Source organism: Patagioenas fasciata, chromosome Z (genome assembly GCF_037038585.1).
Source record: "Patagioenas fasciata isolate bPatFas1 chromosome Z, bPatFas1.hap1, whole genome shotgun sequence".
Lineage (NCBI taxonomy): Eukaryota > Metazoa > Chordata > Aves > Columbiformes > Columbidae > Patagioenas > Patagioenas fasciata.
In genome coordinates this window covers 64,587,484-64,614,434 of record NC_092560.1, presented here as the reverse complement: position 1 = coordinate 64,614,434, position 26,951 = coordinate 64,587,484, and the positions used below count along the sequence as shown (strand labels likewise).

General features: G+C 35.8%; 1 protein-coding gene across 6 annotated transcripts in view; it reads left to right on the top strand.

Moving 5' to 3' along the window:
• The window catches only part of SPEF2 (sperm flagellar 2), a 68,742-nt gene that overhangs the window by 30,129 nt on the left and 11,662 nt on the right, over nt 1–26,951 (top strand). For 4 of the 6 annotated variants that reach the window (XM_065861042.2, XM_071802260.1, XM_071802261.1 and 1 more), the window contains exons 14-28: nt 1,047–1,120; nt 2,005–2,108; nt 3,950–4,194; nt 5,865–5,973; nt 6,808–6,965; nt 8,995–9,152; nt 11,189–11,316; nt 11,417–11,555; nt 14,220–14,357; nt 16,882–17,042; nt 17,877–18,063; nt 18,857–18,989; nt 21,200–21,313; nt 24,018–24,156; nt 25,312–25,541. In XM_065861042.2, the coding sequence (XP_065717114.1) occupies nt 1,047–1,120; nt 2,005–2,108; nt 3,950–4,194; nt 5,865–5,973; nt 6,808–6,965; nt 8,995–9,152; nt 11,189–11,316; nt 11,417–11,555; nt 14,220–14,357; nt 16,882–17,042; nt 17,877–18,063; nt 18,857–18,989; nt 21,200–21,313; nt 24,018–24,156; nt 25,312–25,541 (2,217 nt within the window). Of the gene's footprint in view, nt 1–1,046; nt 1,121–2,004; nt 2,109–3,949; nt 4,195–5,864; nt 5,974–6,807; nt 6,966–8,994; nt 9,153–11,188; nt 11,317–11,416; nt 11,556–14,219; nt 14,358–16,881; nt 17,043–17,876; nt 18,064–18,771; nt 18,990–21,199; nt 21,314–24,017; nt 24,157–25,311; nt 25,542–26,951 lie in introns of those variants that run through there. The other 2 variants (XM_071802263.1, XM_071802264.1) reach the window with 2 other exon arrangements.

Here is a 26,951-nt window from a genome sequence, read left to right as displayed (position 1 = left end):
GACTCACAGTCAGCTTCTCCTCCAGGGCCTCCAGGTCCTCCTCTGCAAAGTTGCTTTCAAGACAGTTGGCCACCAGCTGGTACTGAAGGCATGGGGACACTGAACCTGCCAGCCCATTGTAGAAGGCTGTGATTTCCCCTTTATAAATCTCTGCTGACAACCTCCAATCATCTTCTTGCCATTAATATACTTGACATGATTTCCATGCTTATTTGCTCCATCAGTTCTCAGGGACTGAGATGAGGCTGAAGGGCTTGTACATCCCCCGTTCCTCCTTCTTGCTTTCCTTGAAGACAAGAGTGACTGTTGCATCCTTTGAGGCCTAGGGAATCTCCCACAGTCACCATGACCTTTTGAAGATTTTTGAGAGAGGTTTTGCAATGACATAGGCCAGCTCTCTCAGCGCGTGTGGGTAAATGCCATCAGGTCCCATGGACTTGTATATTTCCAGTTTATTTATTAATAAACATTCCTTAAGCTGATCCTCCTGCACCAAGGGTAAGTCTTTCTTGCTGCAGATTATCCTGCTAGTCTCAGGGGATTTGGAATCCTGAGTGTGAGCTTTACCAGTAGAGACCAAGACAGAGAAGGCATTAAGTACCTCAGCTGTGTGCATGTCTTTCAGCAGGTCCACATTTTCCCTGCCCTTCTCCTTTTGCTGTAAAAGCCCTTCTTGTTCCTATTTTGACCAGACATAAGACAAGGCCTTTTCCACATGAGAAACATCAAGTATCGAAACAGATTGCCTAGAGAAGTAGTGTAGTCTCCATCCTTGGAGGTTTTCAGGATCACACTAGGTAAAAAACTGAGCAACTTGGTCTGAGCTTTTAACTGCTGACACTTTGAGGAGAAGGTTGAACTTGAACAAGGTGACCTCCAGAAATTGCTTCCAAAGTGAATTAACCGATGTTCCTTTCATTCTAACAGTCGCATATACCTTCTGTATTGATTTGTTCAGAGAACAAGGCATATACTTTTATTATTTATCTATGGTAATAAATATTATAGTAACAGAATTGTCAAACTTCATAATATACCTGTTTTAGGTAACTGTCCTGTCAAAGAGGATCTGTCTGGGCAAGAATTAAAATCAGACAACAGTCAGAATGACCTATCCAAGGTTTGTAGTCCAATTTTATCTTTATCAAGATAAAGATGCATTAGTTAAAATGGGTACATCATTCTGAATTCATTTATTGACCTCACTGCTTTTTCTGTATGAAATATAAAAAGTCTTTATTATGAAAATCTATTGCTGTATATGTTAGAGTTGTGCATACTGTTAAAAGTTTTGTATCTTCTTGTTAAATCTCACATCTGCCTAAGATACGCGACTTTTGATGTGGTTTCCAAGTTAGCAAAAACGTGTTTCTGATCTTGCTGCTGCCAAGCGGATCATTCATCCCATGACAAGGTTTCTTTTCTTTGTGTTCAAAAATACTTAATTCTACAGTGATTTTCTTGACATTATTGCTCTCACTGGAAAATACTCCAAAAACTAAGATATAAAAGGATCTTTATAGAACAAGGCTGTCAAACTCATTTTCACCAGAGCCCACATCAGCCTTACAGTTGCTTTCAAAGGGCCGAATGTAATTTTAGGACTGTACAAATGTAACTACTCCTACATTTATACAGTCCTAAAACTACATTTGGACCTTTGAAGGCAACCGTGAGGCTGATGTAGCCCCTGGTCAAAATTAGTTTGACACCCCTGCTGTAAAACTACTGAAGTTAAATCCTTTGTTTCTCAACCTAGCTTCTGTCTGGCATTTTCATAGGTGTAATGATGGAAATCAGTTGGAGATGTCAATGAAATTAGGCCTTTTTTGCATCAGTTGAAATTTTCTCCTTAATAAATAACAATAACTATTAAAATAAATAAACAACACAAGAAACATTTGATTTAACTAACTAACTAAATAATATAATACAGAAAGTGGAATATTTTTCAGTGTTGTGAACATTCTGAGCATATTAGTCTTACACTGCACTCTTCCACAGATGTCTGTACGTGCCCAGCTTGGCGCCGTGTCACAGAAATTGTTGAAGAAAGGAAAAAGTATTCCCGATGAATTACTGATTGACATTCTGTTGGAAGCCATTAAGTATGAAATTGTGTAACTTTTTTTCTTCATTATTTAGTACGTAATTATCCCATTTATAGTCCAGATTCAGCCGTTTCTCTATATTAAGGTATTTTTTGAACACTGGAATCTTCTGCATGGAAAGTGGAGCTACTTAGTAAAGTTAGCTAATGCTTATTTTTATGGTAGCACTAGAGTCTAGCCCTAAATTATGCAGACGTTATTGTACACTACTGAAAGTAAGTAAAAACAGTGACGACTATCATCCAGTCATTAAATATAACTAATATCTGTATTTTGTTTATTAGTTAAAAGCTATTGAGCATTAGTATTTTTTCTTTTAGACTTTGTGAGATGCATAATCATACTTCAGCTTACTTATTTTTGTCTAGTCTGGTTTGAGAGAAAATTATTTCAACTACACTGATGTGAAATTAGCACTTAAGTTCCCATATGAGTATAATTTAAAGTTATATATGAATATATTTTAAAGTTAGGAAACAGATTTTTCTGTTTGCCACTTCAGTACAAAGGTTAGTAGAGAAAATAGTGAAATTCCACCTCTGATCATAAAATCATAGAATCATTTAGGTTGGAAAAGACCATTAGGATCATCAAGTCCGACTGTTAACCTAACATTGCCAAGTCCACCACTAAACCATGTCCCTAAGCACCAAGTCTGCACAACTTTTAAACACCTCCAGGGATCGTGACTCCACCACTTCCCTGAACAGCCTGTTCCAATCCTTAGTAACCCTTTCCGTGAAGAAATTTTTTCTAATATCCAATCTAAACCTTCCCTGGTGCAACCTGAGGACATTTCCTCTCATTCTATCACTAGTTACTTGGGATAAGAAACCAACACCTCTCTACAACCTCCTTTCAGGTAGTTGTAGACAGTGATAAGGTCTCCCCTCAGCCTCCTTTTCTCCAGGCTGAACAGCCCCAGTTCCCTCAGCTGCTCCTCATCAGACTTGTGCTCCAGGCCCCTGACCAGCTTCATTGCCCTTCGCTGAACTCTCTCCAGCACCTCAATGTCTTTCTTGTAGTGAGGGGCACAAAACTGAACACAGGATTCCAGGTGTGGCCTCACCAGTGCCAAGTACAGGGGGTCAATCACTTTCTCAGTCTTTCTGGCCACACTATTCCTGATACAAGCCAGGATGCTGTTGGCCTTTTTGGCCACCTGGGCACACTGCTGGCTCATGTTCAGCTGCTGTCAGTCAACACCCACAGATCCTTTTCCACTGAGCAACTTTCCAGCCACTCTCCCCTGAACCTGTAGCGCTGCCCGGGGTTGTTGTGACCCAAGTGCAGGACCCAGCACTTGGCTTTCTTAAACCTCAAACAGTTGTCCACAGCCCACTGATCCAGCTGGTCCAGATCACTCTGTAGACTCTTCCTACCCTCCAGCAGATCAACACTCCCACGCAACTTGGTGTCATCTTCAAACTTACTAAGGGTGCACTTGATCCCCTTCTCCAGATTATTGATAAGAGATTAAACAGAACTGGACCCAATGCTGAGTCCTGGGGAACACCACTTGTGACTGGCCACCAACTGGATTTAATTCATAGTCTGAGTAGAGTTTGTTTCTGCAAAGCTGATTTGTCAAGATAGCATAAATAGTTTTGGTTTTGCTTTTTTCCCCCCACACTTTTAGTAAGGCTTGATGTTATTTTCTGGTTTAAAATCCATTGCTTTACAGATGAAGTTTTAATGGTGTCTGTCACATTCTGAATTCATCAGGATATTTAATATATTGAATTCTGAATGAAAGACTTGTGGGTCAAGCACTTCTTTAGGTGTTATTACTGTGTTATCAATTCACTATATAATTCTGGTTCTTCATTTACCTTTAGGAAAACACCACCTGAAAAGGGATGGATTGTGGATGGGTTTCCAAAGACAGTTAATCAGGCAAAGCTATTTGAAAAAGCATATACAGGGATTGATCCAGAACAAGAAGATGCAAACTCTGGAATACTCTTACTTGCTACAGATCCCAGAGCCCCTAAGCCTCCTGTTTCCCCACCTGCATTTGATGTTTCCATATTATTGGATATTTCAGACACCATGGTACTGAAACGTGTGGCTAAATCGGAGTGTAAGTTTCCAACTACTTTTAACAAAGTTAAATGGCAAGCAGATTCTGATGTATGAGGAATGTTAAAATTGTTATAATACTGAGATTACTAAATTCTGAGTACTTTGCAGCATAATAGCAAGTCGCATATATCAATCAAAGATACTTAATTATATAATGTCTAGGTTTTCCTCTGTAAGTATGAAATTAAAATTGTTTCAATTTGACAGCTTTCTTCTCCGTTTGTAAGGCCCATCTCTAACTGCCTAAAAGTGCACAACTAGGTATAAGTAATACCTTAATTCCAAACATTGTTTACTAGATATACCTTTATGTTGTACTCATTGGAACAAAATAAAATTATTGCATCGTTTATCTGCATGGCACAATATGACATTCATTAATCGTGAGTTATCAGCATGAATACTTCCAGATTCTTTCAGTCGAAGGCAGATCAGAAGTGTGCGAGTGCATGTGTATATGCTTTTTTGTATTTGTACTGAATTCTCACTGGAGCTGAGATACCACAGTGACTGGTGTTAGATATCACATAAAACAGCAACTGGAGAAAACACAAGTTACAGCAGATGCAGAAATATGCCTCATTACAAATTGATATTACTGTTTATCCAGGAGACACATTTGAAAAGCGATGAAGGATAAGCAAAGAGATGTGCCCACATTCATTCCCTATTGATTGTCTTTACTTAGCAATCAGAGGTAGTAAATTTTGGCAAAAATTGCAAAAGCATCAAAGGCTTTTTGTGGGCCATTTCACTTCCAGACCACACATTTTTGCTGCCCTTACTCACCTTGAGAAAACATTAAAGTTCTCTTCAGAAATGTACTCCATACTGTCCAAATTATAAGGAGATTCCTCTTCAGTGTTTTCACTGCAGCACTTGCATGGCACATGGCTTGAATTAAAGCACCATTTGCCTTTAGTTTGTATATGTTGGTAGGATTGAGGATGAGGAAAAATCATTAGAGCTTTTACCAATAATGCAGTGAAGATAAATCTGTAAACACTTGAAATTCTTGTTAATTTGAAGACTTTGTGTTGCCAAACACTTTGAAACTGTGATAATACAGGGGGTAATCTCAGAAATCCAAACAGAATGTATTTTATAACATGTAATACAAGAAAAAAGTCAAAAGTACAATAAGACAGTCAGAAATCTAGAAAAAATGGGTTATTTCTATTCAATTAAAGCCATTAAAATCTAGAGAAGACTCAGAGAGGGAGAACACCTTGTGTTCAGATGCAGCAGAATATCTGCCCATTGTTTCAAAAAGGAGTACTGACTTCAAGGAGGATTCAGATGAGACTGGGGAAAATACCTTTTAATTGTTAGAACAGATAAGCCTGGAATAATCTGCCCACAGGAACACTGTCTCTACAACTGGAGATATTTCTATGACTGCAAAGTATCCATCATAAAATGTTAGTGCTCTAATTGGCTCTGCATTCGAACACTGTCTTCAGGTACTTTCCAACTTTATTTTATAGTCTTATTTTATAGTCTTATTTACTTTCTTGTAGGAAGTTTGGCACCCAATTTTTAAATTAAAAAACAGAAGATCAAAGAACACTGAAATTTCTCTTTTAATCAGTATCTTACTTAGGGTGAATAACTACCTCCATAATTACCTTTTTCAGCGTATCCTCATATATGCTATTTTCCATGCAGCAGATAAATCAAAGTCATTTCAAACTGAAGAGGAGGAGAACAGTCAAAATTCAGATACTCAAGTCCTAAAAGAGAAGATTGATTTAGCTAGGGACCAAGTGCTACACAGGTATGTTATGTGAAATACAAAAGTACTGCTTTAGCTAGATGTCTAGGCATGTAGTTCATTTGAACCTCATACATGATCCATGATAGGACTGAAATGCCCGATGTTAAGATTTTACTTAGGAGTTTCTCTAATGAGGAGCCTGAATAAGTACTTTAACTTTTGACACAATATAATAAACCTATAAGGTAAGAAATTAATGTGTTTTGCTTTTGCAAGGTATTCTTCCAAGGAGACTTTCTTCTTCAGATATATATATATATAGAGAGAGAGAGAGATATTGCGTGAACCATACATACAGATATACCTGTAAACATGTATACATAGATATATCTGAGATTATGTCACGTATCATGTGACTGCCCTTGAGTGAAATGCACTTGGCTAGAGTTACAGATTTTCTAAAATGGTATTTGACACTTTTATAAGATGAATTAGTGTATATTTTGTTGAATTTTTAGTTGTTTATATAAATGGCAAAATCAGGAACAGGTTTTCTTTCTAAATAATTGATACCACTAACTGGTTTAGAATATTACATTATTGACTATTATTGTTTTAGTTGTGATACAAGAAAGCATAGGTTTAGCCTGTGACAAGGAAGACCAAGAAATATGTAAGATTAGTTAACAGTAGGATTTTGAAAATTTTCCTGTGTTGAAAATGAATGGGGTTGATGTGGATGGAGTATTATTTAAAAAAAAAAAAAAATATTGCCTGGATTTGTTTTAGTATTGAATTAGATGTTTTGTTCTTTCTTTTGTTTGTTAAATTGGGAAAATGTTTTATTTTCCAGTAGATATATTTTAATTTTATATATTAATGTGATTTTTGTAGAATTTCAGGCTTTCTAGACACATGGCCAAAATTAGAGAAATGGTTTTCAGTCCATCAAAATATTCTAGTGAAAGTCAATGCAGAGACAGAAGAAAGTCTTATGTGTGAAACAGTGAAGGAAATTATAATGGAAGAAATTGCCAAGAACCAGAATAGAAGTAAGTTTTCCTATTCCTGCTTTTCACAATTCAGAAATAAAAAACTTTATGCTTTATAATTAACTCTACTAGTTAATTTATAAAACTATGTAGAAACATCTGTTTTCACTGCCTTTCAAAGCTTTGGGGATTTGTGAGTTAGTGAACCAGAACTCTGAACTTTTCTGTTATGTTTTTACCTTTTCAGAGGATATGGATCAATTTCACATAGTTGCAAATATCATTTGAGAAGAATTTTAAAATATTTAAAATAAAATGTCTATTAGATTTATTTAAATTCCCTGAAGTAAAGGATTACTAAATTCAGTCTTTTCTTCCTAGTTTAAATATTACAGCTAGCATTTTCACCATATGAGATAGCATAATGGTACAGGAAAGACTAAGTCACCATTATCAACAAATATTGATTTATCATCAGCAGCTTAAAAACATGGATAACTCAGAGTGATTTTGACATCCATTTTGGTGCATCTTCATTCCAGTTTTCCTCTTAATCACCCAAAAGGAAAGAATCACTTAAAAATAAGAAAGGAAAAAGATTAAATATTCAAGGGAAATGATGCATCAAGTAAACCAGGATTAGTAAACTAGAAAAAGAGTCTACTTGATTAGTAGAAAAAAATGGTTATTCATAATTATTAGGAGAAAGTCTGATGTCTCTTCTAACAGCAACAGTTAAAAAACATATAGCTTGAAAAGCACTCTTAACAGTAAAAATTTAGACCTCTACTCCTGCACAATGTTTCAAGTTCACGAAAAATTATTGGAAGTATCACACCTGACAGAAAATTGGGTGGTGTGTTTTCAAAGAACCGCCTGGCTGTAATGGGTTTTTTAATGTGCTTCATAGAATTCATAGACTCGCTGGAGTCAACAGCGAAGGATGTTTACTCCATATATGGAAATAACCACTGTGGTCAATTAATGTTTAATTTCATATTTATGTTGATAGGTTCCAAGCTGTTCTTCACTATTAGGTTAAGATGAGCAGAGCAGAGGTATGAGAATGTGTATGAATTATTCAGACATCAGTAACATTCTGAGAGTGGCATGGCAAAGCAAACTTCAGAGATCAGTTCTCAAAATATTTAGCAGAAGCTGAAGTAGTTGGAATATTTTATGTGGCAAACAGTTTTGTGGTTTTTATAAACTGAAATCAGGAGAATGATAGCAGTTATTCCACTGGAGCACCTAGCAAGACTGTGTTTTTCAGAAGCAGATTTGTCGTACTTAAAGAAAAACAGAACACATCTATTCTTTAAATGCTAAGCTTTCAAACATAAAGTCAACACTGTTACAATTCAAGCCTGTTTTCTAATCCACAGCAAAGCTGGCCAGAATGCATGTACATGATTCTGAGCAGTTAATCAATGTTGTTGTAGGGTCCTTCTATTTTTACTGAGACACTGATTTCTTTCAAGAGGTTAGTTCAGATCCTAGGGTTGAATCATGCTGTGAAGCTGCTAGCTACAATTGGTATATTAATATACTAGAGGCTAGCAGCATTTTTCACTTTCTTCTTTCTCTACACATGATCTTTTCCTTTCTTTTTTTTTTTTTCCCAACCATCATCTTTCATACTTCTTAGCTTCTCCTCAGAGTACCGTATGTTTTCCATAGTAGGCCAGATTTAGCTCGATTTATCTGTTTGTTTCTTCCTCGGTGTTTGCAACTGTTCTTTAATTAGACAGGGAGTCTCTGAAATCATGATAGTTACGGTGAATCTCAGAGTCTAATTAACACCACTGGCCTTGGTTTACCTGGTAAACAATTTATCTCATATGTGTACACACTAATTCAGTATCTTCATGTTTCTCGCACAATGTGGTCTTAGGAAAGTATCCATCCTCCAAAATATAAGATTAATTGGAAAGTGATTTTGTAACTGTGGCATCACTGATTTGGTTAGTAGATATTTGGATGAACAACACCTAAGTAATGAAATATTGAATCTGTCTCATTATTTTGAACTTGTCAGAGTAGCATAGATGTGTACTTCTGTTTATTGATACTTAAAATACATTCAAAGGTAATATCCATATACAAGGGTCTGTTGAAGAAGAATCACCAGGAAAAAAAATTTCACCAGTTGCATCTGGAGATCTGCTTCCTCCAGTTCCTGTGACAGCACCACCAATCGAACCAGGATCAGATGAATGGATTTATGTAGATGAACCAATTCCCCAGGTACGACCATTCATGATTAAAAGTCTTAGATGTCAAATTAGATGTTTTTCTCAGTATTTTATGCATGTTCTACCTAAAGGTTTTATCTCATTGAAAAATATTGAAGAAAACGACGTACAATGAAAGACACACTCGTACTGTATTATAAATATCTAAAAAAAACCTCGAATAGAAGCTGATACTGAAATATATAAGGAAACATACTTTAAAATGTTTGTTGTTGTTTTTTTCTCTTAATTCTTCACAATGATGACAAAGAATACCACATTGATTCCAAAATAATATTACTTTTTAATATTATGAAATACAAGCATAGACTTACTGAGTTGGTTTTCTGCCTTTCACAAGGGCCAGTTGTGGATCTTGTAGAAAGAATTTTAGAACAGGGAGACTGTGCACTGATCTTCCAGCTAGGATACTTTTTTCTAATGTGTTTTTCTCAAAGACATCTTCCTAGCTCCCAGTGATCTGAAATGTAGGGGTTTCCTGAGGTAACTTTGCATCTGCATCTTCATGTTTAGTAGCTCTCAATAAACTTTTCTTCCATGATTATGTCTGGTTGCTTTTTATACTTTTTGGTCTCTGTGACATAGCCTGCATAATTAAGGTATTTCTGAAAAACAAGCAAACAAAAAAAAAAAAAAACCAACCCAAAACTTTTATGTCTCTTTGCTTTAAACTTGTTGTTTGTGTCACTTGATGACCGTAGTTCTTATATTGTCAGATACAATGGATAATAATTCTATAGTCACCCTCTGAAGGTATAAAAAATGTGACAGGCATCTATTACACCTTCTTCATTTTGCTCAATGTTGCTTTGCTTCTCCAATCCAGTCATAATCTGTTTATCTCTCCTCGTGTAGGACAGTTCAATATGTTTAATCATGGTTCTTGCTCTTCTGTCTGTGTTCTGGTTCTGCTGTAAATTTATTGAGACAGAGGGCTGGGACTGCATGCAGTGTTCGAGATGTAGATTTGAATGGTGCATAATGATGCGTTGAATTTTGTTCTGTAATTCCCTTCTTAATATTTACTAGTTTTGCCTTCATGACTTCAATTAGCTTGCATATGCTGTGAATCCTTTCTGAGTGTCTAAAGCCCATAGCTCAATATGTTTGGTTTCCTCTGGCCATGGGCTTTGTTTTGCATTTCATGACAGTCAGTCAATCCGATGTCACTTTTGCAACACTAGACAGTCAGTTTATATTTTTACCAGCTTGACCAGTTGTGTACCACTAAATTTTGATACTTAAGGACTCAGTCTTCTTCACTTAGTTTATGAGTATATTGAAAACCACAGATATTGGAGTAATCTGCTGGAATTCCCCTTTCATTTTGAGTACTGCTACTTTTCTACAAAGAAATGCACAGGATAAACTATATCATAGAATTATAGAACAGTTTTGGTTGGAAGGGACCTTCAAAACTCATTTAGTCCAACTCCCCTGCCATGAGCAGGGACATCTTCAACTAGATCAGGTTGCTCAGAGCTCTGTCCAGCCTGACCTGGAATGTCTCCAGGGATGGGGCATCTACCACCTCTCTGGGCAACCTGGGTGGTTTTACCACCCGCATTGTAAAATTTTTTTTCCTTATGTCTAACCTGAAACTCCCCTCTTTTAGTTTAACCTCTTGCCCTTTTGCAACAAGTCGTACTAAAAAGTCTGTCCCCGTCTTTCCTGTAGGCTCCGTTTAAGTATGGAAAGGCCAGAATAAGCTCTCCCTGGAGCCTTCTCCAGGATGAACAACTGCAATTTTCTAGGCTTGTCCTCACAGCAGAGCTGTTCCAGTCCTCTGATCATTTTTGTGGCCTCGTCTGGACCCGCTCCAACAGGCCCATGTCTTCCTGTGCTGAGGACTACACAACTAGACACAACATATGTTGTAAATAGTTGTAAATCAAAATAAATGCATAGTGAAAAAAAGTCAATAATATGTTTTAATGAAATAATCTTTCTTATATTTGCTAATGCTACAGCTAAATGGGTAACCAAGAAATGTGCCAATTAATTTTGATGTTTTTAAAAAATTAACAGGAGATACCTGGTTTTTTAGTACCTTACTGGGAAATGGTAGAAAATGTGTATGTGAATACCATCAAAACTATACTTAGATGCCTAAGGGATGAACAACACTCTGTGATACATTATTTAGCAGACATTAGGTGAGTAGAAATTGTAGCTTATTACATTAATATTATTTTGTATTTTTCCTGTGGCATTCTGTGTCTTTTAACGCCAGAATTATTCATACTATAATTACAGAAAAAAATTCCAAGATTATTTGAAGCGTCCAGATCTTAAGCAGGATTTTGTATCTCAGTGGCAGTTGGATTTTAATTCAGTTGCTGATGACCTGCGAGAAGATGAGGAGACAAAAGCAGAACTACACCAAAGAGTTACTGTAAGTGAATGGCAAAAGTTATAGTATACCCTAAAGTCTATACAAGCTTGATGTAACATGAATCATCTTACTTTTTACATTTTTTTCCTTTTTACCACTCCTCTTAAGCTATTTCACTTCCACTTGTGCATATTTATTTCTCTGTTTTTTGGCCTATCTTATGTCATGCTTCTTTTTTCTTTTTCTGGTATTGTATTGTATTAGGTTTATGTGTCAAGGTTTTGGTAGCATGGGGTCTGCAGAGGTAGCTTCTGTGAGAAGACACCAGGGACTGCCTCTGTATCAGGCAGAGCCACTGTCAGCTGGCTCCAAGACAGACCTGCTGCTGGCAAAAGCTGAGTCCATCAGTCATGCTGGTGGTGTGTCTGCAATAGCATATTTAAGAAAGGGTAAAAAACACTGCATGACAGCTGTGACAGAGGAGTGAGAATATGTGAGAAACAACTATACAGTTACCTAAGTCAGTGAAGAAGGAGGGGGAGGTGTTCCAGGTGCCAGAGCAAAGATTGCCATGCAGTTAGTGGAGAAGGCCATGGTGATGCAGGTTGTCCCCCTGCAGGCCTTAGTAGACCACAATGAAGCAGATACTTGCCCTGCAGCCCATGGAGGATTCTGTACCACAGCAGATGAATGTACCCTGAAGAGAGATGTCACCTGTGGAGACCCCACAACAGAGCAGGCTCCTGGCAGCAACTGCGGGCTGTAGAGGGGAGTCCACAAAAGAGCAAGTGTTCTGGCAGGACCTGTGGCCTGTGGGGGACCCAGGCTGGAGCAGTCTGTTCCTGAAGAACTGCAGCCTATAGAAAATACCCATGCTGGAACAGTTTGTGAAGAACTGCAGACTGTGGGAAAGTCCCATGTTGGAGAAGACCATAGAGGACTGTATACCTTAGGAGGGAACCCAGAAGACCATGAGGAAGAAGAACCAGCAGAGACAAAGTGTTATGAACTGACTACAACCCCCATAGCCCATCCTCCCTGCACCGCTTGGTGATGAAGGAGGTAGAAGAGTCAGGAGTGAAGTTGAGCCTAGGAAGAAGAGAGGATGGGAGAAAGGTGTTTTAACTTTTGTTTCTCACTATTCTGATCTCTTATTAATTGGCAATAAATTAAATCAATTTCCTCAAGTTGAGTCTGTTTTCCATGGGATGGTAATGAGTGATCTCCCTGTCTTTATCTTGACCCATGAGCTTTTCTATCGTATTTTTTTCTCCTTGTCCACTTGAGAAGGGGGAGTGATAGAGCAGCTTGGTGGACACCTGGCAGCCAGCAAAGGTCAACCCACCACTGCAAAAGATATAAGTTTTATGCTTGTATCTTTTTTTATTTGGTAGCATATCCTTATGTGTATATCCTACAGTGCTGGGCCAGCCATGAATATCTGATAGCCTTCACCTAATATCTATGTCATCACTGATGTGTTATGTAGCTCAGGGACTACTCATTTGTCAGATTCTCTGTGGCTTTTGTCCAACAGAGGACAACTGGACTTGTCTGAAGACTGTGGACATGGGGAGAGAAAGAGGATCTGACATATTAGCTACAGGATGAAAAGAAATGGCCTCAAGTTGACCCAAGGGAGGTTTAGATTGGATATTAGGAAAAAGTTCTTCATGAAAGGGGAACAGGCTGCCCAGGGAAGTGGTTGAGTCACGATCCCTGCAGGTGCATAAAGGACATGTAACTGTGCTTCTTAGGGACCTGGTTTAGTGGTGGATTTCACAGTGTTAGGCTGATGGTTGGATTTGATGGTCCTAAAAGTTTTTTACAACCTAAATGATTCTATGATTCTCTGATACTAGGCTGAGACCAAGATATGGTCAATCAGGAATCACTTATCACCTGAAACCTAAGCTTCTCAGTGCAGGGCTGGTAGTCTGGAATGCCACTTCTATTTATTCCAGACAAGTCAGGTGGTGTAGAATTTCTTGGGACCTGAGAGACAGCTGATTTTAGCTTACCTTAGCGCTGCATTTAGTAGCACTCTTCCCATCTCCTCTTATTACATAGAGGCCTGTCACGCTATTTCCATGCAGAAATGGCAATGGGGAAGTGTTTGCATGCATGTTGTTGTATGCTTAGTAGGTCCTCAATCCTATCAGTTATGTGCTGATATCAGAGGTGTCAGCTATCAGATATAGTCACTAGTTGAAGAGCCCTCAGTTATAAAGAACCATCCACGTTAAAGAAAATGGAAAGGACCTATGCAAATTGGAAGAATATTTGAACTCTCACATAATTTTCTCAGAATTTTTCGTATTGCACATGTCCTTAGAGTATTCTTCTCATAGCTGTATTTGTTAGCAAACCATTCAAGGGCAAAGTTGTTGGTGCAGAGTTTAACTATTCATATTCTCCCATCTGTGTCTAGTTTAGATAGGTCTCTCTGCCCAGGGAAAGCAAGGCAGTTGTCCTCTTCCTATACATTGATCTCATATTTTTGAATTCTTCTGTCTGGCATATTTCCCGTACTACTTTCTGTCAGCTCCCTGTAAGCACATAACTTTTTGACCAAGCTTTGACATCTGTGGCAATGATGAAAAAGATCCAAATGGGAAGATTCCCTAGGCACAAGCAATATATGTGATTTTTAATAATAAACATAAAAAAATACATTTATGTTTTCTTTCATAGTTATTTCTCATATTTGATTTTGGTTTTTAGGACCTAAGAGATTTTCTCTGGGATATCTGTGATAGCAGAAGAGAAGAAGCTGAGCAGGAACGTACTGATATCATGAATGATGGCTGGTTACCAGATCGTAGGGGGATTGCGATGAACCATTTCTTTTCACTCATGCAGGTATGGCTCTACTACGGAGCCTGCAATAGAAGGGGACAACAAAATAGATTTGGAAGAAAGTGAGCCTCAGAGGAATTTCATACAGTTTGTTCCGAATAAGTGAAAGATGAAGAATTAGATAAGCACATATTCATGCCTCTCCTGAATTTATCTAAAAGTTAGAGATTAAAAGCAGATGGCATTCAATAAATTAAACTGGTTTTGCAGGCAGGCATGGTTAGGGAATATATCATCGTTATTGTTCAGCTTTCAATCTGCAATATAAATTGGTGGTCTTTGTGGTTTTATCAGCCAAGTGAATAATCTGATTTTCGTAACACAAATCTTAGAGCTGTTTATCCTTCTGTGATAATATTGACGTCGGCTCTTAAGTTTCGAACTACATAATTAACTGCTGCTGTAGACTCACTTGCTGTTCAGGTTGTTGTGTATTTCACATAAAATTATTTCATTTGTTGCTTCACCAATGCAGCTTGAAATGTTTCCTTCAGACTGAAAAAGAAAAATGTTTTTTTGAAAATGCAGTGTCATTTGTTGCTATTGAGAAAATCCATTCAAATACGACCCAACTTTCAACACCTAACTTCAAAATTTTCAAGACACTGTCTTCAGTTAGTTGGCTTTCCTCTGCTCCACCTTAAGCCTTTCTTATTCAGCCAGACTATTAATTACTTCAGTTGCTGAAGTAAACTAAAATTTCCTTGTGACTGCTGTTCTAGGTGGATACATGTTTTTTATGTCAGGGCTGGAATAGACTGGACTAGACTAGATTACATTAGACAGGCTTTTCTGAATGACCATTCTGTGAAAGTTTTGGCAACTGTAAAGGAGACAATGAAGACAATGTTTTAAACACATGCCATGTGATGATAATTTGGCTGAAAAATCAGGCCTAAGCAGCTTAGTCTGGGCTTCTTGCCCTTCAGTTCTCTGTTTTATTTCTATGTGCTTACTGAACAAGGGAACCACTCTCTTATGAGACATGAGTGTTGTGGTTATTTAAGTAAAGCTTGTGAAGTAGTCAGTTGCTATATTAAGGTAATTATTAACTCTGTTAAATTATTAACTTAAGAGAGAGGCCTGAATATGATTGTATATATGTTGGGTTTGGTTGTCGTGTATGATGGACTTGATGACTCTTATGGGTCTCATCTAATATTCTATGGTTATATGATTTTATATTCTTTGATAAATGTAGAGTAACTGCTGACTAACTGAACAACGTCCTGTAATAAGGACATTTTTATGACTATGTATTTAAAAATATAACTTAAATTATATCCATAAGGGAGACAAATTAAAGTGATATTGCTAAGCTTGTATCTTCTATTTTTCTCCTTTTGTATTCATGTATAACTTTGCAACCCTAATTGTTTTTCTGGCAGAATTTCATGGACGTGTATGATGCAATCCACAGGAGATTCACTATGAGTCTAATTTGACGTGTCTTATGTGGATATGCAGAACAGCCATTTAAATTACAAATACATGTATTACCCATAATAAGCTTTTTTTCCTAAGGAAAAATGCAACATTTTTGCTTCCTTTACTTAGTATATACTCCCTGAAGAAAATGAATTATTGATGCTAAAACTATAGAACTAAAAATATGATAACTATATATTTATGTTATGGCTTTGTTTGAGAAACAGCCAAAAATAGGCTTCTTTGGTCTTGAATTTTCTGTGGGTTTTTCTGTGGGAAATTACATATATTCCCCAGGTGGCTCTTTCACGGTATAAACATACAAATTTGTATAAATGCCGTTTATCAGATTTCTTTCCACCATTCTGTGTACACACTGTTATACAATAAGGTATTTTCTCCTTAACTTATGGATACATGTTGGTTTATACCACAAAGGTTTTATCCTTCATTTTGTGAATGTGGTTTTGTGCATTTTCCCATGAATATTCAGTACTGTTTTTTCAGTTAGAAGCTAACACCATCCTGTATCAATAAATCAAAACATGACAGGTGTTAAATGTTTTTTGAACCATACTGGATTTCTTTCAAGACAATTCACACAAAAAGATCTTCAAGATACTTGGGTGTGGAAAGTCTGTTGATTTCTTTGGTCCAGAAAAACCGTATGACTTGTAAAATTTTCTGCTTCACTTTTAAGTCTTTTTATTTTGTGCTATTAAGGGTTTTAATTATTTTGAACAAAAAGATGCCTATGAAATGTTGGTACTGATATGCGTCTAGTATGGAAATACATATACAGCAATATATATTATAACTGAATTTAATGCATCAACTATTATTTATTGTAAATAATTTTTCCTATTCTAACCACTAAGAATTTTATTAAACCTTAGAAATACCTCTTTGAAGACATTATAGATGCATGTAGAAGTATGCATTAAATACACTGCAAATTTTCAAACAAATATGGTTACGTTCATTGTTCTCCCTCAAACTCTTAGGATTTAGATCACTTTGCTATCATGTATGTAAAAACATAACAGAAATTTTTTCTGTCCTGTTTTGAATTACAATCTTTCCATTCTATCTTCTTGAGGTTGAAGTGGATCGTTTCCAAGATACAAAGAGACTTCTTCATGACTATTATAGGGCAATGGAAGGAAAAATCCCAACAAAGGACAGTCAAGATTTTACTAGAATCCCATTGTTAAACATTGTTGATGTAAAGCAGAAAGAAGATCAAAATGAATCAAGAAGGTAGAAATGCACTGATTTATACAAATACAAATATATACAATGTATTGTTAGCTTTGTGGGTGTATGTGAAAATATGTATGTGTATGTTTCAAATGATAGGTAAACAGGAATTTTTATCCAGGCATTATATTCAAATAATGAATCTTGAATCATCTTACAGTTTTAATTTATCCTTGATTTTTACTGACTTACCTATATAATTTTCACTAATCTATCTCTGAATTATAAAACAGTTAAAAAGCTGACTTAGAAAGAAATCTGCTATAGAAATGTTTCCTGCTTCCCTCTGTGTTGCTGACAGTTTCAAGCACAATCCTCACATAACTAAGTTAAATATTATTATGGAACATAAACAGGTTTAAAGTTTGCACAGACAAAATTAAAAGGGATATATAACAGCAAGTATAAGTCAAAGCAACAACGAAAGATGCACAGAACTGAATGCCACATTAAAGAGATATCATCAATTAAATTCACAATATCAAAAATGCTGTCAATAATGATAACTGCTTTTTTAAATACAGTTCACTTAGAAACCATCTGAGTAATGAGGCTGTACTTCTAGCCCTTGTGGAATATATCAGCAGATCACACTGTCACTTAATGTAGTTTTATTCATCTATTATTATTCCTTATCTTCTTTAGTTAACAAAACAGTTTTCTTCTCATCCATTTTATCACCTTTGGTCATAAGGAAAGTTCATCCCTTTTCTGTTGCTATGGCAAGTTTTGAAAATAGTACTCTCATTCTCTTACTATATTGTCCAATATAGCTATAAATCAACACTTTTTATAAAGAGGTGCACAAATTATGCCTTATATTATTTTTTTAAGGATTCCTCTAGTTTCTTGGAAGCTGCCTTCATCAGAAACAAGTATTACTAAGTCAAAAAGCAAGACAACTCTACAGAAGAGTGCTAAGGATGAGAATTCTTCTGAAAGTGGAAAGGCCACTTTTGGGAAAGATGAAAATCTTATTACTGATACATGTCAAGCAGCAGTAACAGCAGTATCAAATATGGTAAGGAATGTTTTATTTACTTAAACATTTCTGGATCGGACAAAGCCTTCCATTCAGTGTGCAGCCAAAATACACAGCCTTTGCACGGTGTATCTCAATTTCATGCCTCTTGCTCTGCCACTGATATTTCCATTGAATATGTTTGTGTTTCTATGAGGAAAATGTTGGAATCCATGTATTATCAGATCTCCAGCACCTCTGTATTTGCAAATGACTCTTTCGTTCAGTTACTGAGACAAATAATGTTGACTCTATATATCTACTTCTTCCATGATAAGCAAACCCCTTATCCCTTACAGAAGTATGAGAAGAGGGAAAAATTTTATCCTGTAATGCAATGTTTGCTCAAAGCTTTCATAACTTCAAAAGCTATGGTTACATTATTTTCTATATATAACTGAAAGTAAATTAGGTGGTCTTTTCAAATATCTGGTTCATAGGTTCACTTTTTCTTTCTGAGCATTTCAAAAAAAGTTCAGTTCTGCAGTCTTATGGTGGAACTGTAGTCTTGCTTTGCATACTGTTGATTCTTATGTTTTTCACTTTCTCCTAGGTTACACATGATGGGCTACAACAATTAAAACCATTATTTTCCCATCTTGCATTTTTGCTATAGAATTTTGTGGTTTATAAATAATCAAAATGTAATCAATGTATTTAGTTAAAAAATCTCCTTTGTTTTATTTTATGTGTGTATGTCTCATCAAGTACTTCCAGTAAGCATAGGCTGTTTAAACTGTAGTTGCACAGTATTGATACTATGTGCTTTACTATGTGTGACTATGGTGCCAAGGTAACCACTGAAATACGGTCTAAAGAAATGGAGGAAGAAGAAGAACGTCAGCAGCTGGAAGACCTGAAATCATCACAGAAAAATTCAGGCAAAGTTACTGGGAAAGGTGCCAAATCAGCTACTAAAAAGAAAGGTATTTGAAATGCAGGCTTTGGTTTAGCAGTGCTTGAAATAACTGAAATGTAAATGTCAGTAATACAGGAAAGAGTAAGTAGAAGACATTTTATTTGGTTTTAATTTCTCCTTTTCAATTTCAAATGTGACACATCAGTATGAAAAGCTGGTAGTAATAAAGGAGTGCGGAGACTTTTGAAGAGCCATTGCATTTTTTTAATCATATGTGGTGTTGTTGTTATTACATAGGAATAAATATTCTAAACAGAACCTAGAAAGTAATTAGTAATATTTCTCCTTGCGCTGTTTTGGAATTGAAGACTTAGAACTAGTTATCAAATAAAATTAAATAAAATTCCATTACATTCTGCCTGCTTTCCAGCCATACGTCAAAATATTTCATATATTAAAATAAAAGTACTGGAATAGAATGGATAAATTTTCCAATACCGCAAGGTGTTTTGGAAATAATTAATCAGCCTGATAGTAGCATGGATCTATCAAGGTCCATCATTTTTACATACAACTGTAACATAGTGTGAATAAAGAACATAAAATCTAATGGCACACACAGTCCTAAAAAAGAGTGGATTCATATTGAGATAGGTGTTGCACATAGGCCTGGCAAGAATCTGTCCAAACAGATAAGAATACAAAATTTATTTGCAAAAGTGAATCAGACCTAGAGAACCCTATCTCTTTAGCACAGCAGTTCAGACAGTCTGCTGGGAGGAATCTTGACATGCAATGCTCTTCATACATTTTTTCATAAATACTTCCTTGAGCAGGTAGTGGTTTAAGTAATTTACCCTTCTCTGTGCAAAATGTCAGAGCTTCAGCAGGAAGTGAGGCTGGCAGCCTACACCTTGTGCCTTTTGTAAAGACATTCCACATAGTAAGAGAGGGGCTCAAGACCTGCAGGTGTGAGGGTAGCCTGAAATTCAGGTACTGCATTTCCAAGTGGGAAAGCTGTAACTGCAGAGTTATTATGTGTAAAGCAGCTGGTTTTGGGTTTTTTTCTTTGAGGGACATTTTGTTTGCACTGTAGTCAATACTCTCTCTCTGATTGATTCTGCTTATAGCAGAGTGAAGTAGAATAGCCCTACAAATAGCCACATGGACACCTCACTTGTGAGCCTCAGGGGGCCTCGTGTGTGTGCTTAGCTCATCAATCCAGCCAAGACAGTAGCAGGTTTTCAGATTTCTGGAAAAGCTTTGTGATGAAAAATCAGCAGCTATCACCTATCATATACTAAGTGGCTAGGTTGAAGTTTGTGGATTGCTTCTTGGAACCCAGTTTTGGTTCAGATCCGGTACTAGATGACTTACCTGAAGTCACAAAACTGTAAAGTGACAGAATGGCAAGTAGAACTCAGCTCTGCATTCGTCATGGTACAAGATGAAGTATCAACTGATGTATCTGTAACTGAAGTATGAACATAGTGCCAAATACAGCGTTACTGTAGTACTGTGATAGAATAATTCCCTAAGGTACAGCTGTAGGCTAGTAACAGTGATACAAATTATCAGATGTAATGTTATCACTTCTAGATTTGATGATTTGCTTTATGTTAACCTTACATATCATGCAGATATTATTTTTTCCATAACAGCTCCATCTACTCTTCTTTTAGGTCAAAGCAGTTACAAATATTTTAATATTTTTGAGTAGTAGTCAAAGTGTTGTGACTAAAGAATTTCATGCAATGATTTTTTTAAATAGTATTATTGTTCTTTTCACTGCTTTGATGATAACCAATTATATTTACTACCACAACATTTTTACTACGGTTTGCTAAACTTGAATTTGCTCCAGGAGGAACAGTTACCTTTCAAAAGAAATTTGTGTAATTTTAGGGTCAAAGAGGACATTTTGACCATCTGGCATCACAACAGAGGCACATCTATTCAGTCATGATTTTCCATTCAGAAATACATTTTAGGATGTTATTTAACTAATTTTAATACAGTTGTATATTCTGGATTAATTTTATGTGTGTTAATTTTAGCTTGTCTTGCATATGCAAATCACATTTGAAGAAATCTAAATATGTTGAAATAAAACACTTGAGTAATCACCTTTGTAGTCTTATTAACGGTTAAGTCAAGTAAGGTGGAAAGTGCCATTTTCCATGTGACAAAATGTGCTGTCTTGTGAGTGAGCCCATACACAGATCCACAAACCTACGAGCAAAATCCAAAGACTCTGAGAGGTCTGTTTTCCTGCAGGCCCACCTTCTACAATTGAAGATAGTCCAGTCCCTATGTCCCCAGAAGAATTAAAGAAACAAGAACTGATGGTTAAAATAAAGAAAGAATATTTCAGTGCCTTGAAACATGAGGGTATGTTACTATTTGGTTACTTATATTGGTGGGGTGATTTAGGCAATGTAATAATCAAAACTAGCCAGAAACTTTTCCTGGGAAAATGGATACGATTAGGAAAAAGGAAGTGTCTGGAGAAATCACTAAATTCTTTAGGATGGTAGTCATCAGTGATTTTGTAGTAATATATTTAAATATAAAATATATTTAAAACAGAAATGAGTTTTTTATTCTTTTTGTTCTCTTCTATTTAATTTTATTTGATTTTGTTTTCCATGACTAAGCAAATATTCATAGTGAGAGAGTACGTTTCATATAGGTGGTTAGCCACTCTTCACTGCTCAGTAGAACTGAATTCGGTATTTGAAATTTTTTAATCTGGGAAAGAATTTGTTTGCAATTATATGTTTCATTGATGCTCTTCTTTCCAATTTCCTATTCTTCAGGCTGCATGGGATTCAAGCAGCAAGACACAGATTTTATTTTTATTCTTCCAAACCCCTTTTCAGACAGACTCTTCCAAAAACTATGTATTGTTCAGACCTTGTCTCTTTGTCTGTCTTATCCAGCAACTTCCAAGCCAACTAGTCAATTACAGCCCAAAGCAGAAGTCCCTTTGTTTTTTTTTCAAGATGGGTTTAGACTAGAAGACCTCTTTCTCACTAAAGCGAAGCTAGAACCCAGCTGTTAGGTATTCTGGCTGGCAACAGCTGGCAAGCTCATCATCATGTATGTTACCTCCTTGGCAGGGCTAACTTTTTTTTTTTTTTTTTTTTGCATAGCATATATCTAGAAGAGTAGAGGGCAAACAGCAGTTAATGAACAAAACACAAATTCATAAGGCTTCTCTAGGTTCATACCAGACCAAACGCTTGTGCACCTACCACTTTCAACAGGGTTTAATCCAAAAACACCTTAGGAATCAACATTCTAAGATTTTGGGATGATTAGAAGAGGAATGGTAGTAACTTTGAAGATCTTAATAGCATGAAGACAAATTTTAGTGATTAATTGTCATGTCTTGTTTTCTTTAGATTGCTTCATTTTTCTCTTACATTTAACAAAAAAACCCCAAGTATCTAAGGAAGACTAGACATATTGAGCTATACTTCGTAATTTCACAGGCACATCGCTAATACATTTGAGGATCATAGTTTCATTTGCAGCTATGGTAACTGGATGCTTGTGCTTTTGGTTATAAAGATATAAATTTAGATAGGTGCAAAGTCACTAGTTGTGGGCACTTGCTAAATTTTTAAGGTTGATTTTATATTCCATTTCTCTGTTGCATCAATAAGCCTTTTACTCTCCTACTGTTAAGAGAGCAGCTTCATCAGTGGGCTGCACAGTATCTGCTTCTGAAAATGCAAGGAGACAAAAACTGTCATACTCCTATCTTTGTAGCTTGCTGACAGCACTACTCAAAATGTAAAGAGGTCAGCCGTGAACTGTATTAAAGAAATGTAACTAGACAAGCACAAAGCATCATCTAAAATACTTTCAGTTGCTAAGAACCTTTACTCTTACATCTTTGCCATCAAATAAAATAACTGTCTGTGAGACTCAATCGGTTCTATGTTTAAAATTTTGAATGTCCACTCTTTCTTTCTCAAAACAGAAAGTGTGCAGTGTTGCATTATACTGTTACTGAGAAATAGCATTAAAAGGACATGCCTCATATTTTTGCAGTTCCATCTTTCTACATTGATTGCCTAAAGAATGTTTCAGCCTCAAACCTAAGTATTTTGAAAACTTAGTAGCCTATGGAGTGATTATAATATAAATATTTTTGCATTCTTTGAATTCCCTGTACCAATTACTAAATAACATTAACTGTTTCAAAGATTCCGCAGTACAGAAGGTTAAATGTGAAGAAGAATCAAGTTGAACACTAAATTTGCCTTCAGGATTGAAAATAATCTCTAGCTACTTGTCCTCTTTTCTCACTTTTCTTTTGTAAGGCTATAAACGTCGTTCAGTACCTTTTTCCTGTGCCTCTCAATACATTAGTTCAGGAGTCTTTTTGTCCAGTTGGCATCCTTTTCACTTTGGACATTGCTGACCTGCCCCAATTTCTTGTCTTTTTAGCTGCTTTTTTTTTTTTTTTTTTTTTTTTTTTAAAGTATTAGCTTCTCAATGAGAAACTGATCATTTTTTTAGTCTATGCATAATTTTGGTAGGGGTGAATTATTTTCTTAGTGCTCACTAACCAAACTCTTTTAGAATAAAACCTGACTTTTAGGGTATAAAATAGTCATATGTAGAAAGCTTGGAGCAAACCCAGTGAGGTTTGTTTTAAAGGGCTAGAGGTTAGAAGCAGTAGGCAAACTTGTATTGTGATTAACAAAATTATTTAGATGTGTTTCCTTTAATATTTACCCATAACAGGATACTCAGACTTGCATAATTAAGCTTTTTGTTTTGATGCTGTGTAGTATTAATTTAGTTTTATGTCACTGTCTACTTAAAAATCCCCTGCACCTCTGTATTAGTTTTATTAAGATATTTATTACATTGTGAAATCTGCTGCTTATAGAAGACACACTTTTCTAAAATACATGGTGCAATGGGGGTGATTCTGAAAAATAATTTGTTCAAGGATGTGAGAAATTAAATAAATATTTTTCTGCCTAAACGCAGGTTAACATGCTAAACTTTAGGTCCTTAAGACTGAGAATTTTCCTCAAATTTTATAAATAACATGACATTACTATTTAAACAGAGGTAGCCACAGTATCTCGACTAGAGCTTCTAAAAGAAAAAGCTTTAGCATTTCTTGAAGAGCTAACAATGCAAGCAGAAGCAGCTTATAAAGATATGGAAAAGTGGCTTGGATCTCGGTTCCTGGCAGAAACATCCAGGTAATGTATATCCAGTTGTTTGTTTGTTTGTTTGTTTGTTTAAACTATCCTAATACAGATAGTTTTTTACATAGAAGCAAATAATTTGGAAAAAAATGTAGAAAATAATTTCATTTCATAATCTGGAATTTACTTTGATCTTAAATACCTGAGTATCACTTCTTGGATGATTAGAACCTTCATCTGGCAATAGTAATCATGCTGTTTTTCTAGACCACAGTTTTGGCAGATTTATGAACACCAGCAGACAACCAGTTATTCCATTTAGTAGAAGCCTCTGTATCACTTTAGTGGCTTCTGTGACTTTGGATTGTGAGGTGTTTTTTTTCCCATGTCTTACGCATGCTGCAAAATTCCACCTACTGCTATTACCACCATGTATAAAATTTCTCAAAATTATTTCAAGGTCCATTAAAAAAAAAGTTCTGTTCTAGTAAATAAAATGTGCTTGAGACCACTCTGGGACACAAAGACCATCTGATATGTAATGGCCTGTGTCCATATCATTAAAATATTTTCCTTTCCAAGAGAAAGAGGTTACTTTGCCTTTTGGAAAATGTTTCTGGCCTGTACTAACTTTCGAAGAATACCTGGGACAGTACTAGTTGGTCCATGTCAGGACAAGTACAAGACAAGAGACAGCAATGTAGGATGTGAAGACTCTAGTGGGCAGTAGCTCAAAGAAGATGAGCTCTTCCTGACAGCCAGTTTTATTGGCTCTCCCGACAACAACAGCTACGAAAGACACAACATTTACAGAACATCATGCCCTTTGAACTGACACCCCAACTGTGTCTAACTGAACATTATAGACAGCTGATTTCTTTCCCTGTATAGATTGTGCTCATTACACTTGAAACAGGAGAACATATGTACTTACACAATGATACTCTAGAAAGTGCTCTGTACATCTAGAATGTATGGACAGAGCAGAAGACAAGGCATTAAGATGGACTAAAGGAGGATCACAGCTGGAACATGTATACCCCAACCCTATAAATTTATAGAATAAAGAAAGTATCATCCTTTCATATTTTTCCATCAGGTCTCTTCTGTGGCTTAGATCTGCCTTTATATAAATTGTACTTAAATTTCTAAGTTATTAACATTGTGTGTTAAAAGTACTCATTGTTTTCTGCATTTCCACTTACACAGTGTTGAAAAGCTGATTGAGGTTGCACGACACCATATTGAGAATTCTAGCAAAATCCAATATGAAATGACTTTAGAAGAAACAGATTTCTTCATCAGCAGTGATGTAAAAGTGATGCCTGACCCTGTCCCTTTACCACATGGTCCTCATGTAGAGACGTCTGGAAGTGGTACTCTAACTATTTCACAACTTACTACACTTCATAAACAATTTCTACAGGTGGCACCTAGAGGTAAGAAAAAGTCTTGCTTTTCACTTCTGAAGCACTGTTACCAACTTAAAAGTAACTGTTGGGAGCTACTAAACATTAGTTACCTATATTATTAAAGATCATACTACAATTAATGATTGTGCTACATACCAAAGAAAAGTCATAGTGCAAAATATTAAAAATGTGAAATACCAGACCATTTGAAAGGTTTAGTCTCTTTGCTATGGGCTTTAAATCCTCAAGACCACATACCTAATATTCGTCTAACAGGTGTCTCTACAATATATTTTCAACAGTGGTTTGTATCATGCTTATTTTTCTTAAAAATAATTTCAAATGCAAGTCTTTAACTCAATTACTAATTTAGAGCTCAGTGAACACTGAAGCTATATTATTTTAAAACACATTTTTAAAGAAATCATTATTTTAATGGAACTGTTGTATAGAGTCTATAATACCTATGAATGATTACATTCTTCAAATCAATGTGTGCCAGCTGTTTTGGGTGATTTGCAAGTGTTAACTCAGATATGTACATTTTTTTTTCTTCTGTGAGTGCATTTATTGTGTCCCTGTGCTCTAACTATGGGAACGTTAGGCTTAGGAAGCTTGAAAAAGACTTTCTTACTAAACTTCATGCTGTTTTATAAATGTTATAAAATAATTTAGGTAAGGCACTTTTAAACCGAAATGGAAAATAGTTAAACACATATTTGCTGACAGATATATTACTATCAGTGTTCTGTATTATAATTTTAATATGATTGCCACTAAGATCATTAAATACAATATGTAAACATGCACTGACAAATTTGGATCTAACTCTTCTGATATAATAAGGCAACAAAGTTACAATTAAATTGAATTTAATTTTTTACTCAGAAATGCTTTTCATGTGTATTTATGGAGAAATTCCAGTTAGCTTTTGAGCACGAACTCATTTTAGGCAGAAAAATGTTTACAGTTTTCTTTTATAGAGATCTGTATCATCTTATCTGTAGTTTTGGAGTGTGTGTGTGTAAGCAATCCAAACTCTTCTATAGAGACTAAAGTAACAGATAGTATTGCATATATAATGCCATGTGAAACTAAAAATGTGTACATTTGTAATCATTAGATAGTGCCATAGAGGTGAAACACAGACACTAGATTGACTGGTCATTCCACTTAAAAGGTTTTCTTTTGCTTTTAAATAATTTGTTCATCAAGATATTTAAGACTAAGCAATTTTGTCTAATAAAACCTCTAATAGTCTTGACATGTTTAAGACAAAATAAGTACTTCGCTTGTAATAACTAGCAGAATGACAGTTGAAATATTTAGATTTCTACAATACTGTCTTTTTTACAATACTATATTTACTTAAATGATCCAAGATGACTCGCACAGCTATCCAAAAAGGTAAGTATCTTGGCTTAATAGTCACCAGAC